This window comes from Cardiocondyla obscurior, linkage group LG07 (genome assembly GCF_019399895.1).
Source record: "Cardiocondyla obscurior isolate alpha-2009 linkage group LG07, Cobs3.1, whole genome shotgun sequence".
In the NCBI taxonomy this organism is placed as follows: Eukaryota; Metazoa; Arthropoda; class Insecta; order Hymenoptera; family Formicidae; genus Cardiocondyla; species Cardiocondyla obscurior.
This window is the reverse complement of record NC_091870.1, coordinates 1,311,847-1,326,100: the sequence shown is the minus strand read 5'-3', so window position 1 is coordinate 1,326,100 and position 14,254 is coordinate 1,311,847. Positions and strand designations below refer to the sequence as shown.

The 14,254-nt window shown below is 39.4% G+C and overlaps 3 protein-coding genes across 5 annotated transcripts; 2 read left to right on the top strand and 1 right to left on the bottom strand.

The window, feature by feature from the left end:
• Positions 1-129: 129 nt before the first annotated feature.
• Positions 130-5,770, top strand: Mys (position-specific antigen beta subunit myospheroid). Of its 2 annotated transcripts, none has more exons than XM_070659609.1 (9): positions 130-273; positions 740-917; positions 999-1,311; positions 1,385-1,613; positions 1,699-2,431; positions 2,564-2,875; positions 2,952-3,152; positions 3,293-3,796; positions 3,912-5,770. In XM_070659609.1, exons 2-9 carry the CDS (start codon positions 741-743, stop codon positions 3,975-3,977), a joined length of 2,535 nt encoding a protein of 844 aa, XP_070515710.1. In that variant the 5' UTR covers positions 130-273; position 740; the 3' UTR covers positions 3,978-5,770. The 2 variants fall into 2 exon arrangements, with proteins under 2 accessions (XP_070515710.1, XP_070515709.1); XM_070659608.1 differs by lacking the exon at positions 130-273 and adding an exon at positions 316-547.
• Positions 5,771-7,396: 1,626 nt separating this feature from the next.
• Positions 7,397-11,368, top strand: LOC139104251 (uncharacterized). The gene is made up of 6 exons (XM_070659618.1): positions 7,397-8,506; positions 9,500-9,616; positions 9,878-9,956; positions 10,170-10,335; positions 10,601-10,738; positions 10,944-11,368. Exons 1-6 carry the CDS (start codon positions 8,214-8,216, stop codon positions 11,246-11,248), a joined length of 1,098 nt encoding a protein of 365 aa, XP_070515719.1. The 5' UTR covers positions 7,397-8,213; the 3' UTR covers positions 11,249-11,368.
• Positions 11,369-12,188: 820 nt separating this feature from the next.
• Positions 12,189-14,194, bottom strand: LOC139104248 (tRNA (guanine(9)-N(1))-methyltransferase Trmt10A). 2 transcript variants are annotated; one of them, XM_070659614.1, is made up of 5 exons: positions 13,958-14,194; positions 13,351-13,660; positions 13,090-13,236; positions 12,917-13,022; positions 12,189-12,854 (listed from the first exon to the last, which is right to left on the bottom strand). In XM_070659614.1, the coding sequence occupies exons 1-5, from the start codon at positions 14,095-14,097 to the stop codon at positions 12,358-12,360; spliced, it is 1,200 nt and encodes a 399-aa protein (XP_070515715.1). In that variant the 5' UTR covers positions 14,098-14,194; the 3' UTR covers positions 12,189-12,357. The 2 variants fall into 2 exon arrangements, with proteins under 2 accessions (XP_070515715.1, XP_070515716.1); XM_070659615.1 differs by having other exon boundaries at positions 13,926-14,062.
• Positions 14,195-14,254: the final 60 nt, after the last annotated feature.

Here is a 14,254-nt window from a genome sequence, read left to right as displayed (position 1 = left end):
GGTACGCCGTTCAATCGGAGGGCCAATCGGCGACGCTCGTAAACTTGGCCGCACTCGCAGCGGACGAATGCCAGACCAGAAGCGAGCGTGGCGAACACTCCCTGCGGAGTGGTGCGTGCGCGTCGTTCGCGTTCGTTTGATGGATTGCCATTTATGGTGATCCGAAGTGACGACCAGGGAAACGTCGGCCAAACATTGCGCCTGTGATGCTGTAGAATCGCGCGGGGAAGAAAAAGAACGAAGGAGGAAAGACGCTTCGTCTCCCGCAGATAAGTAAGCACGCCCGGCGCGCTTTTCTCCGCGTACCTCTCGTTATCTCGCTGCGCTCGCGGCACGAATGCACCGCCCGCTTATCGTTCGTACGCGCGGACAGCGAAGTGATGATGCTCCGCAAATATAAAGATGACGGCATCGCCGTTGCGTGAATAAGCGGCACCGTTCGCTAGGAGAGTGCACGACCGAACCGATTCGCGGTTGATCGTTCTAGTCGATCGCGGCTCTCTTTTCTCGCGTTGTGAGACAAGTCTCTAAAAATGGGAGCAAAACCGTACGTAATTCGAGTCGCCCTACTCCACTGGCTTCGCTGGGAGCTGCTATTTTATCCACCACAGCCTGTCCAGCTGCTTTTTTCCTCTAATTCGAACATAGTACCTTCTTTTAAAATTTCCTGCATTCTTTTTTTTTTTATTATTATTTCTGTGATTGAAATATATTAATTTGCTTACTTGTGATTTTGCAGAATGTTTGGCAGCTCAAGATGGATTCTTTTTCTGGGGGTACTGGTGACAGGCTTCTTAGTCTCTTGTGCACAAATTTATCCTCCCCCAGAAAGGCTGACTGGTATAAATCTTTGTATCAGTAAACAGACATGCCATGAATGCATACAGACTCCACATTGTGCTTGGTGTGCAGCACCAGTAAGTTTTGTAAAATAATTTTTTTTTTTTTTACTTCTCTGTTAGTCCTTTTCCAGTATTTTAAAATAATTACTTTTGCAGAATTTCCCAGAAAAGAGGTGCTTCCTTCCAAATATCAATACCAAAATATTTGCAACATGTCCCTCTGAATATACATGGAATCCAGACAATGTCTTCAGTATGCTGCGGCATAGAAACTTAACAAAGGGTGGCTACTCTGCTGGCAGTGGAGGTGGAGGAGGGTATGGTAGCATTGATGGCACGTATTCCAATTTTTCGTCTTCCAGTTCATCTTCCTCACATTCTCACAAGGATACTTGGAGTAGCAGTGGAAGTAAAAGGCAAGAAGCTGTACAAATGTGGCCACAAGAAGTGAATCTAAAACTCAGAATAAGTAAGTCATTACTGTTTGGAGATAAAATTAAAATTGTAAATATTTTATTTTATTGCATGTAAATCTGTTTTAGATGAAGCTTACAGAATGTCCTTTGCATATTCTCAAGCGGAAGATTATCCTGTCGATCTCTATTATCTTATGGATTTAAGCAAATCTATGGAGGATGACAAAAAAAAGCTGTCTGACTTGGGTCAATTATTGGTCGAGAGTATGAGCAAAATTACGAGCAATTTCCGCCTAGGTTTCGGTAGTTTCGTCGATAAAGTTGTGATGCCCTATGTCAATACGGTGCCAAAATCGTGAGTCAAGATTTCTGATTTAAAAAAATATATATGTATGTATATACTACGCCGTTTGTAATATTTACTTTATCTTTAATTTCAGTCTTATCGAACCATGTGATGGTTGTGCGGCGCCTTACGGATACAGGAATATTATGAGGCTTTCTCAGGACACGAGCAAGTTTGCGGGATTAGTACGTAATGCGTCTGTATCTGGCAATCTGGATGCGCCAGAGGGTGGTTTCGATGCAATCATGCAGGCAATTGTTTGTCGAAATCAAATTGGTTGGCGTGAGAAAGCGCGTCGACTTTTGGTATTCTCAACGGACGCTGGTTTTCACTATGCAGGCGACGGTAAGCTGGGCGGTATTATCAAACCGAACGATGGCCTTTGTCACTTGGACGGAGGTGGTACGTACACTCACTCGTCTTTGCAAGACTATCCAAGCATCTCGCAGATCAACCTAAAAGTAAAACAGAACGCAATAAATATTATATGGGCGGTTACTGAGGAACAGATCAATGTGTACAAGAGACTTACAAAACATGTAGAAGGGTCTTTCGCTGGTAAACTCTCTGACGATTCCAGTAACGTGGTGGAATTGATCCGTGAGCAATACGATGCTATATCTAGTTCGGTCGAAATGAAAGACACGGCCAGCAGTGCTGTCAAAGTGAAATACTTTTCGAGTTGCTTGGGCACTGGACCAGCAGTTGAGACGTCGAAGTGCGACGGATTAAAAGTGGGCACAAAGGTAGAATTTATCGCGGAGATCGAGGTCACTAGCTGTCCGGCCAACAGATCGGAATGGAAGCAAAAATTTTACATTTACCCGGTAAATCGTGTTATTACGTTAATGTGATTAAAAATGTACTCAATAGTTTTTTTTTTTTTTTCCTATATGTTCTATATATAAATTTTATATTTTATTGTGTTACCTTGTATTAATCGGATTACTGTTTCTTAGGTCGGTATCAACGAAACTCTTACAGTAAATCTGGAAATGTTATGCGATTGCGAGTGCGAGCGTAAAGGCCATATGTACGAGGAATATTCTCCCGAATGCACTGGTGTAGGTACACTCAAATGCGGAGTCTGTGAATGTTACGATGGATTTTTCGGTAAACGTTGCGAGTGTAGTTCACATCAAGACATAACTGGCTTTGATAAGCATTTTCAATCGTGTCGTCCTGATAACACTTCTCTCGTGGATTGTTCCGGCCGTGGCTCATGTACCTGCGGCCAGTGCGAGTGTGAGCAGCCAACAAATCAAGACGAGGTATTTTCTGAAATCAATAAATAAAAAAAATATTTTATACACATAGCTTACATATTTAAAATTTATATTTTTACAGGTAATATCAGGACATTTTTGCGAGTGTGACAATTTTTCTTGCGATCGTGATCAAGGCAAACTTTGCTCTGATCACGGCACTTGCGAATGTGGTCAGTGTGTCTGTAATTCTGGCTGGACGGGACCATCCTGTAACTGCAGATCTTCTAACGATTCCTGCATCGCACCAGGAACCACGAATGGTGTACTCTGCTCAGGCCATGTAAGTATGCAACAGTAAATAAACTTAAATTTTTATTTCGTGATATAATTTTAACACAGTAAAATATAATAATTGTCAATTAAAAAAATATTACAAAAACTCGAAATTTTTTTTGCAAATAAATGTTTTACTTTATAAAGGGTGACTGTATTTGTGGAGAGTGTATTTGTCACGAGGAGGGAAACATTCGATATTCTGGTAAACACTGCAATAAGTGCCCGACTTGCCCAAGTCGCTGTGAAGAGCTGAAACCCTGTGTGCAGTGCCAAATGTACGGTACCGGGAATTACAGCGATCCGGAGGAATGCGCGAGAAATTGTAAAGAGTTCGTACCCGAAGGCGTGGAAACCGTAATTGTCGACGTGGACAATGATGAAGTACCGTGTTTCGGTACGGACGAAGATGACTGCAAGTACAATTTCGTATACTACTACAATGAGACCAACTGCTTGCAAGTACGTGCTCAAAACGAGCGCGAGTGCCCGCCACAAGTCTATATGCTCGGGATCGTGCTGACCGTGATTGCGGCGGTGGTTTTAATTGGTCTCGCGTTACTGTTACTATGGAAACTGGTAACTACTGTACAGGATAGACGAGAATTCGCCCGATTCGAAAAGGAAAGAATGATGGCGAAATGGGACACGGTAATATTCGTATTTTCTGTGTTGTAAACTATAATTAGATCGAGATTTAAATTAATAACAATTTTTACTGCAATCTAGTTAAATATCTTAATTACTTATTTCACTCTTTTTATAGGGAGAGAATCCGATCTATAAGCAAGCGACTTCTACCTTCAAGAATCCGACTTACGCTGGAAAATAATGCGTTTCAACAAAAAATTAAGATAATACGATTTTCAAGAAAGAATTGCATTATCGTTGCGATCTCGAACGATTGTGTGACGTGACTGCGAATAATTCGCAAACCGCGTTGAGCGCGATTCTCGTCTTGAACTTAGCAAGAGTTTAAACTACACAAAAACCTCAACGACGTAACGAGATATAAAACTAACGTTTTAGCGTATATAATTATTTAAAGGAACTAATATTTAAATATACATACAGTATACTCTATTTTTTGTTGAGATATTTGTAAAAAAAATGACTTAATACTGCCATATAACATAGACTGCATTTCGAATGCGCACACGCGCACGTGAAACGCATTATTTGTTTACAACGTCGTAATGTTACATTTTATTGCAATCAGGTTTTAAGAAGTGCTAGTTAGACTAATTTTGAAAATCAAGTGCCTTCAATGTCACTAGCATGGTAACATCACTACCACGCTTACATTAACTCTTGGTTTTTACATTTTTTTATAATATGCACAATAATCTATTGAATGTTGCTTCATATACGAGATACAATTCGAAAATGAATCCAAAAACAAGTCTATATATGATTTATTTCGCTTTGTTACATTTATTATTTTTTATTTAAGTTATTGACATTTTACCATTTCTATTATCACTTTAAAGATTAAAAAATCGTTCAAAAAATTATAGTTATACGGCAAACATGAAACTTAAGCATTTATTAGCATTTTAAAGTAATCAGTTATAAGTATGAGAAATATTAATTAATATGAAAAACTATTAAAAAAATTTCTAAAACAAAGCGAAATATGCCATATGTGCATTTGTTATTTAATGTGCAACGTTGAATCCGTCTTAAAATATATCGTACATTAAATTATATTTCATATACTATTATATTTATTATATATTTTTTTTTTATCATAAATGACTAAATGTTCAAAATTTTTTACACACTACCAGTGCAATTTGTAAGGTACATTTTTATGCAGAAAAATTCGACGAATTTGCATTTATCTGCAAATTCCTTATCTTGTAATGTAATTGTTTCAATCGTGTTAGAGTGTATTTTTGCGCAATTAGAAGAACTCGAAAGTGTTTATAGAAAATTGTATAAATGTATAAAGTAATGTCTGAGACCGTAGTAGAAATAAGTTCTCCCGTGTTCTAACGTTAGCCCGACGACGATATATGCAGATTTATGACGCGTATTATTTTGTTAAAATATATGTAAAGGGCTGCCTCGTTACGTAGTCGGTCAGTTACGTTATTTCTAACGTAGGAGAAGCACCACGATGATTCCGGAATCCGCGAGGAATATTAATAATTCCGTGGATAAACAGTTGCGTGACAACTGAATTATTTATTTCAGTCTTCTCTATTCGTGAATCTCACGAGGAGCCAGATCGATCCGGAAGGACTTAGGGGTGCAGCGTGGCCTTCTCTCATTGTGCCACGAAGAAAAAGAGACTAATAATAGCGCGGTAGAAATCGCGAGCTCGCTGCGCGATCGTTATACACCATTATTATCGTGTTGTTTGTCTAAACCGTTTTACTCTTATTTTTTTTATGATTTTTTTTTTAACGGCTAATTTTATGGTACAGCTAACCGCGTCTTCGCGACATTATGTAATCGCCGTTTTTCTTTTATACATATATTATATATATTATATATACATTATATAACTCAAGCGAGAATTAATTATAGCTAATGTTACTCCACGTGCGTTAGTTCGCAGACTCGATAAATCATATGTAAATCTCGTACGAAGACTAATAAAGATGATGTGTTAGTAAAGGTTTTTTTTTTATTTACAGAGGATTGACCAGGAATCTTGAGAACTGTCGAAGGTGTCTGTAGGTCACAGGTAGTGCAAGGACATGGATTAGAAATTCACGGGAAGATTTATGAGAGTATTAACCAAGAGAAAGAGAGGGATGTCCGATGCACCGCAGGTGTGCGCGTAGTCGTACGTAACGCAATGTGAGCCTGAACATGCGAAGAAAGGAGAGAAGAAGAAAGAAAGAGTATGTGTTATCTACGTGGGCTTTTCTTTCATATCGATCAGTCCGGCCAAGCCTCCTCGCTACGTTTAGATTCTACGCACGTACATAACGTAAAGCCTAATTTTTTCCCCTCGAAATAATTTCCGGGATTCGTCAAAGTGCTAACGTTTTCTGTCAACGTACTAAAAAAAAATATATAATCTTGTAATTACAGCGAAAATTAACTGTGAAAAATTAACTGAAGTAGATAAATAATTAACGAACATAAAATAAGCGTGATATTGTATGTTTCAAGCTTAATTAATTTAAATGATAAAGATGGAAGTTATAATTTTAATTTATGCCGCTATCAGAGCTATGTGTGAGCAATTAATATTCCAGCAAATACAAAAATTAGCTGTACATTTTTTCTGTGACCTAGAACTTTGTTTTGCGCTATCTCGAATTGCAGATTTAATTCAAGCTGAAACCCGGAAAAAGTTCCGAGGGGAGGTGTTTGTCATCGCGATGATAGAAAATGTTAAAAGTATTCGAACTGCGTCACGCATTCGTCTCGTTATCTCATCAAATCTGTTTATCTCTGAATGATATACGTTTTAATGCCCCATGTCGTTCAATGATTCATGCGGTATTTGCTTCGATAGTCTTATTACGTTCTCCGTTAATGTGTATGTACGACAGCTTGATAGCGAACGAAACGTTTCTGTATTACATGTGAAAGTATACACTTAGCTTCTTTTATACAATTAAAGTTAATTGGAATTTCATAAGCGCCAATTAGCAATAACGGTTAGATAGTCGACCGGTTCACCTAGTAAAACGTTGACAAATCCTAAACCAAATTAACTTGGGGGGGGATATTCAATTCCTCGCGCACAAATTTCAATGCAATTTTAATTACAGCGTCGATATTTCGCGCCGACGCGCTCATCCAGAACACGCGTCGGAGAACGGCTCGAATGCATTTTTAATTTCGACCAGCATATAACGGAAAGGGAATATTATCAAACTGGTTTATCGATATAAAAAAAAAAAAACACGTCCCTCTTTTTAACGTGAGAGAAAATGTATCGCATTGATTTTACCGAACGTTCCTCGAGAGGTCTGTTACCCGCTGGTCGCGAGCGAGGAGGTTCAGCCGTAGAACAAGCGTAGCATGCACCTGCGTTCGAAGCTGAACGATGCGTAACTCCGATTACAACGATCTCGGGGGGATCTTTCTCTTTCTTTCTCCGTTTCGTAGTCGCAATAGTCGCGCGATGCGTAGACGCGTCGCGACAAACGCGACTCGCGTGCGGTGTCACGTGTTGTGTGCGCGGGCGCGGGGAGAAAGAAAAAAAAAAAGAAAGAGAGTGGGAGCGCGCGGAAACTAGACGCTGGAAAGAGCACGACGCACGTATTGCACACATATATGCGCGGACAAAATAATGCTAGAACGTATACGTCAGTCGGCCTCCATCGCGCGCGCGTCATCGTCAGGTCGCGCGGAACGGCGCATAAGGCGCGTATCGTTTCGCACCTTCGTCTCGAGAGATCTCGGTAGATTGTCATCGACGCAATCGCCGTCAACGTCGTCGGGACGCAGGCTAATTCCCGGGGCACCGAGACGTATGGACAAAGAGAACTACCTGCGTACGTTGGCGCAGGTACACGGGACTCAAGAGAGACAAAGAAAGAGAAAGGGGAAGAGAGAGAGAGTAAGAGCGAGAGAGATAGAGAAGAGGAAAGAATAGAATCGCAGTGTGCGTGACGGGGGTGTGTTTCTCACCGACCAACAGCTGTAGTCGTCGTATTTTTGCGTTCCATTCTTTCCGCGTGACCCCTTCACTCCGCCCGCGTGTGAGCGGCAACGAAGACGAAGACGACGGCAGTAGTCACGGAAGACCCTCGTCGGGTCGCGTAGTAGTCGCCCTAAAGGCTGTCACGCGCTCTATTAATACTCCTTCGCGACGTACATTGCACAGCGTTGTGTACGATCGTCTTTTGAGTGCGAAACGGGGAAGCGCGTTCTCGCGATGCACGGCGAGTAGAAGCGCGAGACCGCGGCCAAAGTTGAGTGGTAAAAAAAAAAAAAGGTACGGAGGAAAATCGCGAAGAGACGCGCCGGCGGACAACGTGGTGAGACGGCAGGGGAGGAAGCGCGTCGCGCACGCTGGACGACCGCCGTCGCCGACGACCGCTGCTACAACGACGACGAAGACGACGACGATCAACGTGCCCGCGATTCGGGAACGATGGAGCGATTGCGGGAGCATCTCCTGATCGGCCGCCCGGTGATGGCGATGCGTGCCATCCCGAGGTACCTGTGGGACACGTACCGCTGGATGCATCGTCGGGCGACGCGGTCGCGCGCGCCGCCGTCCACGGAGGAGACGTCCACGTCGGAGTCGGGCGGTTGCACCAGCCCCGCGGTCTGCCGCAACGAGCTGTGCCGGTACTGTCGCGCCTTCGAGAAAACGCTGCTCTGGGAGGACTTCACCTTCCTCGTCAACCTCTACCTGATCATCGTGCTCCACGCCACATTCTGGTGAGTCGCGGATGGTGCGCACGCGCCCTCTCGACGCCGCTCCGAGACCCGCTTCGCGAAACACTCCGCTTCCGTTCTTTCGATGTTCCCGCCCGCATCTACGTTCACGTCGAACCCTTCGACCGCGGAGGATCGTTCCTCGTCTCCTCGATAATCGGACAATTTCCATCATTTAATTTTTCCTTCTCGTCGGATGGAAACTCGAACGAATGTCCGCGGATCATAGGAACGGGATCCTCGAGCTCCGCTTCAATATCTTTCTCACGCGTTTAAAGGGCAACGTTAGATCACGCGAATCGACTCCCCCTTCGTTCCTCCGTTATGCGATTGTTTTCTCAATCGGCGGCCAACGATGTCTTTGCCTTATCTAACTCAGTTATGTTATTGCGCCACGCTCCGTTCTATCCTCGCGCGTGTTTTCGTATCTCTCGCGGCGTAGCGCGCCGTGCCTCCGTGACGTCACGGCGCGCAGCGCGACGCGACGATACAGCTGTTTTACGTTTCGCGTGTACGAAGCGACTTCGCCTTCTAGGTCAAGGCCCCCTTTCCGAACGGACGCGCTCGTGGGGATCTCGGGCAGTGCACATACACACACGTCCACGCAACACGTAACGCGCTCACGCACACGTCCGCGCGCGCGATTATTCGCAGCAAAACGCGGAAAACGCACGGCATTATCTTAAACGGCGGCGAATCCTGCAAAGTTGCAGCTGATTATTTGTTTCGAAGGCTTCACCGGAACGTCGATGCCTTCGAATTCGACTTGCCGAGATAAATTAATTTTCTTTCGTCTAATTAAAAAAAAAAAAAAAAAATTCTTATAACGTTTTTCATGATTTTAATTACTTTTCAGATTTATGAAAGTTAAAAAGAATGTAGAGTTGTACTATTTTCTTTCATATATCTTATAACATTCATTAAAATTTTTACGAATTTTACGTTTACCATTATCACGTTGTTCTCGTAGAACTTACCGTACTTTGTTCGTTGCAGGATCTATAGCATGCTGGGAATACCTACATCAAGAATGCTATTCAGAATTCTCACCATATATTATATCATCCAAGTAATGATTGCTTTCAAATTTATGGACACCTTGGCCCCTGCAACGTAAGTCGAAAGTATAATTATTGCTCGAACTATTGCGTAGTTGTTGGATTTTATTTACCACTTCTCGCTGAATAATTCGTCGAGATAATTCGCTGAATAACACTCATAATGTTTCTGCGTCATCAAATTATCTCTTACGCTGCTTTATCTCGATGTTTGTTTATTAATAACAGCAAAATGGTCAATGAAACTCGATAAAATAAAAATTGATTTAAATATGTTAAGAATAAATTATCTTGACTTTCTCTAAACGCGTTTTAGGGAGCATCAAAGGGTGTGCAGTAGAGTTCACTGGCTATGGAAAAGCCTGCAGAAGTTACGGAGCGAGAAACCAGGATTGGTAAGGTCCTTTATTGTTGTTTCGTAAAAAGGAAAACTGTCCAGAGCCGATATTCATGAAGCTTTGTTAAATTTAAAACTGCCTTTGAGTGATACATGACTTTAGACCATGCACAAAATCGTATTTAACGCTTTAAGATGGTCTTGAAATAAGAAACTTTTGTAAATACCGACCTAAGAAAACCTTTGAGAAATTTTTTTTTAACTTTTTTAGCATTGTGCTATCCTTTGTCTAATGGCTTTCGGCCTATGGATTCTCGGTCACGTCAATCCATCAACGTCTTATTCGATATATTGGGGCATTGTGTTGGGATCTCTCATCCTGCGATTGCCTCTAAAACTGTCTGACAAACTATCGGAGTATTTCATGTCGCACAGAGGTAATTTAAAAAGAAAAAAAAAAGAATATTAATTTCAAAGATTAACTTAAGCACTTTGATTTAAATCTAATTTCACTAATTTTTATTTTTGAATTATAAAATTACTATATATAAGATGTTGTTTTAGTTATTAAAAAAAATTTTTTTTTTTTTTTTCTCAACGATTGACGGGACACTTTCTATATATCTGATTTTACATTAAATGAATGAGGCTACATATTTATGTTCACTTTTTCACTTTGCTTTTTTTATTTTTCATTTTTAGAATGGCAATGCGATAGTGAAATCGAGGACGAATTTTTACCTGTGGTGACAGAGGCAAATTTGCAAGTTTTAAATCGAGTTGGAGAAACCGGTGATCATTCACCGACACCGACGAGCGTGCAGTCCGACACTCAAAACGGTATTGTGACAAGCTTATTTATAACTTGAATAAAGATTCAATAAATTTAAATTCAAGGTTTAGATATTGAAATTTATATATTCGATAGCATTTAGAGAGATAATTGATTCTGCGCTCCCGCATATTTCTCATTATATTTATTGCTCGATAATTTAAAACGAAATTAATTCGTTCTCTCGACTATATCTTGTTATATTATTTGTAGATTCTTTTTACGATGAAGATTTTATAGAGGGTCTTCAAGAAATAGCGTTCAATGTGCCCTACCATGGTGAGGGTAGCACCGACGGTGTCGAATTATCGGAATTAGAACTTAGCGTCGGCGATAACGACGCCGAAGAAGACGGGATAAAGTTTAAGACCGGTCACTTCGAAAAAAGCTCCTCGTCCTCTTCCGAAGAGGATGCTTTCGATGGAAAGAAAATAATTGCGGTCAGCAGCGATGAAAGCAATGACGATAATGACTTTGAGATAATTGACAAAGAAGAAGTAGCGAAGATACAGATGTGATGAAATTCGTTCGATAAAAAAACGAAGGGAATTACATACAATTACATTATGATACAAAACTAAAAGAAACCTATCCTCTGATCTCTGCAATCGGCCACGATTAAAAAAAAAAAAAATTAACTCGAGCTACGATAAACAATAGCTTTGCTTGAAACAATTGTCTTAGGCTGAACGTAATGGTGAATTGAAATATTAAGATAATAAGTCTTTCAAATCAGAATACCATCCTCCCGATCACAACGTGTATCTGTGCACGTATAAAATATCGATCCTGGTTGGAAAAAGCAAAAATAAAAAATAAGTTAATTTATTTAGATAAATTCAGTCGAACATCCATATTCTTCGCTCTCTACCGCTTATAATCTTGCGTTACTCTCCCATTGTAAGAGAAGTAACGAAGAGTAGATAAGCAGAGATCTGAGAATAAAGGGACTCAACTGTAGATACGTATGTATGTATAATACTACTGGTTACTGTATTTAATGTTTTGGATGCTAAGTAAGCGTATGTACATTTGCAATGTAATAAATATGCACCTGTGTACAAACGTTTTAATCTGAAAAGTTAGTTTCGTTTGACCTAATTGTTGTCAAGCAATTTGCAACGGCGGTGTACGACAGTAAAGAAAGGTACCTAATACGATCAATAAAAGCTGCACTCCAGTAGCGCAAACAAACATTTTAGATGTGTAAGAATGTATTATATTGTAACATGTGTCTGTGAGATGTGTAAAAAAAAATGCGCTAGAAAATATTGACGAAGTGTTTGTCGAATCTGACGCGTTTTTGTAGCCCATTTATAATTGGTGTTAACCGTTTTGCTCTTGTCTACGCATCTCGTATATTTGAAAATATATGACAGACGATACAAAAATATATTATTTTTTCACACTTTCCTTACCTTTTGCTGGATTAAAAAAATAAAATAGACATTTATAAAATGTAATTAAAATTATAATTTATATTTGTTTAAAAAAATTTAGATTAAACGTCCCATATTTTGACTTCTATATATAAATATATAATCTATATTTTTTTTTAATTTCCGCTTTTGCACGCCACAAATTTTTACATTTTAATTACTTTTACTTTTTGGCATTATTGTACCATTTATGTTACACACGAATTCTTGTTTAAAATTTCTTTTAAATCCACATTGCATTCAGATTTGCTATCGCTATTGATGCAAACGTCCTTCGCAATTGCCACTGTATTATTTACATCAATTGATACTGAATTACTTATATCAATCGAAATTACGTTATGTACATCAACAAGCTTCGAGTCTTGCAATGCATCATCTTTGGATTGTGCAAAAGCAATTAATCTCGCGCTTTTTAAAATTTCCTTCGAATCTATATTGCACTCAGATCTACTACTTTCTTTATCACAAACGCCTTTTAAAACTGTTACTGTATTATTTACATCAATTAATGCTACATTTTTAATATCAATCGCTACTGAATTATTTACATTTGCCGTTTTCGTATCCCGTAATTCATTTTCGGATTGCACAATAGGTAATGCATTCTTTCTTTCCGGCAATACTTTTAAAAACGCCTCTTGCCAAGTATCGCCTTCCGAGACTCTTAACAGTATCTCAAATACTAAAAAAACAACAATCAATTACAATTGCATTAAACAAAAATTAATTGCTCACAATACTTACCGTGATCAACAGTCAACACTTTTCTTGCTTTCATTTGTAGGAACTTGTCTAATGGCAGTCGGCCGTGTTTGACACCCGCCTCAACTGCTAATTTGTGACACATACCCTACAATTAAAAATTTTATAGAGTAAGAAATTAATTAAAGAAAGATGGCTAATTAAAAAAATCTTACCTTATGTGCATTGTGATCAACTAGACCGCCTATAACATATATACAATCATGTTGCAGATTATCTATGACATTATTTGATTCACTCGTTAAGTATATAATTTTGTCTTTAGGATAAATATTTATATAAGACTCTGTGTAAAAGCTCACCTGTAAGTCAATAAAATTCAGACATTTATCGAATTATTTTTTTTTCAATTATAAAAAAAATAAAAATAAAATAAAATAAAAATAAAAGAAAGCATTTTAATGATAATCACATACATCCCAGTGCTCATAGCCATTGTGCTTTTCCATGCTGGCCCGTGACTTGCCAGTAAAACTGGTGAGAGAAAATTGCATGGGTGCCTTGGCTCTTCTGTTTAAAGTATAGCACCTTAATATTTGTTTTGTTAATTTGGCAATATCCTTGTCTATCATTAACTCATCAAATGACAAGTCAATAGTTATTGTCAGTTTGCAGGCGCTTGCAGCCATTGTACATTTCTTTAAAAGTTTCCTGGATGGACCTGAGCTCAAATTATTTGCACGTGCATATGCACGCTTCTCCCTTGCTTTAACCCTCTCCTGTAACCTGCATCAATAACACAATTACAATGTAAAAGCATTAGTAAAAAAAAATTGCATAAATACATTTTCTTCGATTAACAAAAAAAAAGCGTGTGATGTGTAAAGTTATTGAAAGAAAAAGTGAAATACTTTTTCTTACCGATTACAAATTTAATTACAAAACGACACGTAAAAGTACATTTTGCAAAATTTTGCTTATAAAGAAAAGATCTAGTCAAGATGTTTTAAAGTAAGGAAAAAAATAGTTATTAAAATTTATAGTTTCGTACGTCGCTGCTATGTCACATCAGGAGTTCCTAACCTCTTCACGCTCCTTTGTTCCAGCCACTTTATCTTTTTCTGCAATTTTTTCTGTTGACGTTTACTCATATTCGTCGATGGCTCGGGCAATTCGTCCACGATTTCAATCGTGCTATCTTTAGTAGAATTTACGTTGTCCATGTCAGCGAATAACTTAATTTTTTTTCGACGAAAACCACGTGAAACGTGTATCGCGTCTCACTTATCTCTCCTTTTCGCTCCCTTTTTTTTTTCGAATAGAATTAGGCCGGGTCTACATTGGGTGTACATACTACAGTAATGTAAACCGGGCCTCATT

Excerpts from the sequence above, each read along its gene's own strand:
- LOC139104248 (XM_070659614.1), bottom strand. The coding sequence starts at position 14,097 with ATGGACAACGTAAATTCTACTAAAGATAGCACGATTGAAATCGTGGAC. Across the intron at positions 13,237-13,350 it reads ATGGCTATGAGCACTGGGAT|GTGAGCTTTTACACAGAGTC; the intron begins GTATGTGATTAT and ends ATTGACTTACAG. Across the intron at positions 13,023-13,089 it reads TTGATCACAATGCACATAAG|GGTATGTGTCACAAATTAGC; the intron begins GTAAGATTTTTT and ends TTTTAATTGTAG.
- LOC139104251 (XM_070659618.1), top strand. The coding sequence starts at position 8,214 with ATGGAGCGATTGCGGGAGCATCTCCTGATCGGCCGCCCGGTGATGGCG. Across the intron at positions 8,507-9,499 it reads GTGCTCCACGCCACATTCTG|GATCTATAGCATGCTGGGAA; the intron begins GTGAGTCGCGGA and ends TGTTCGTTGCAG. Across the intron at positions 9,617-9,877 it reads GACACCTTGGCCCCTGCAAC|GGAGCATCAAAGGGTGTGCA; the intron begins GTAAGTCGAAAG and ends AACGCGTTTTAG.
- Mys (XM_070659608.1), top strand. Across the intron at positions 2,876-2,951 it reads AGCCAACAAATCAAGACGAG|GTAATATCAGGACATTTTTG; the intron begins GTATTTTCTGAA and ends ATATTTTTACAG. Across the intron at positions 3,153-3,292 it reads GTGTACTCTGCTCAGGCCAT|GGTGACTGTATTTGTGGAGA; the intron begins GTAAGTATGCAA and ends TACTTTATAAAG.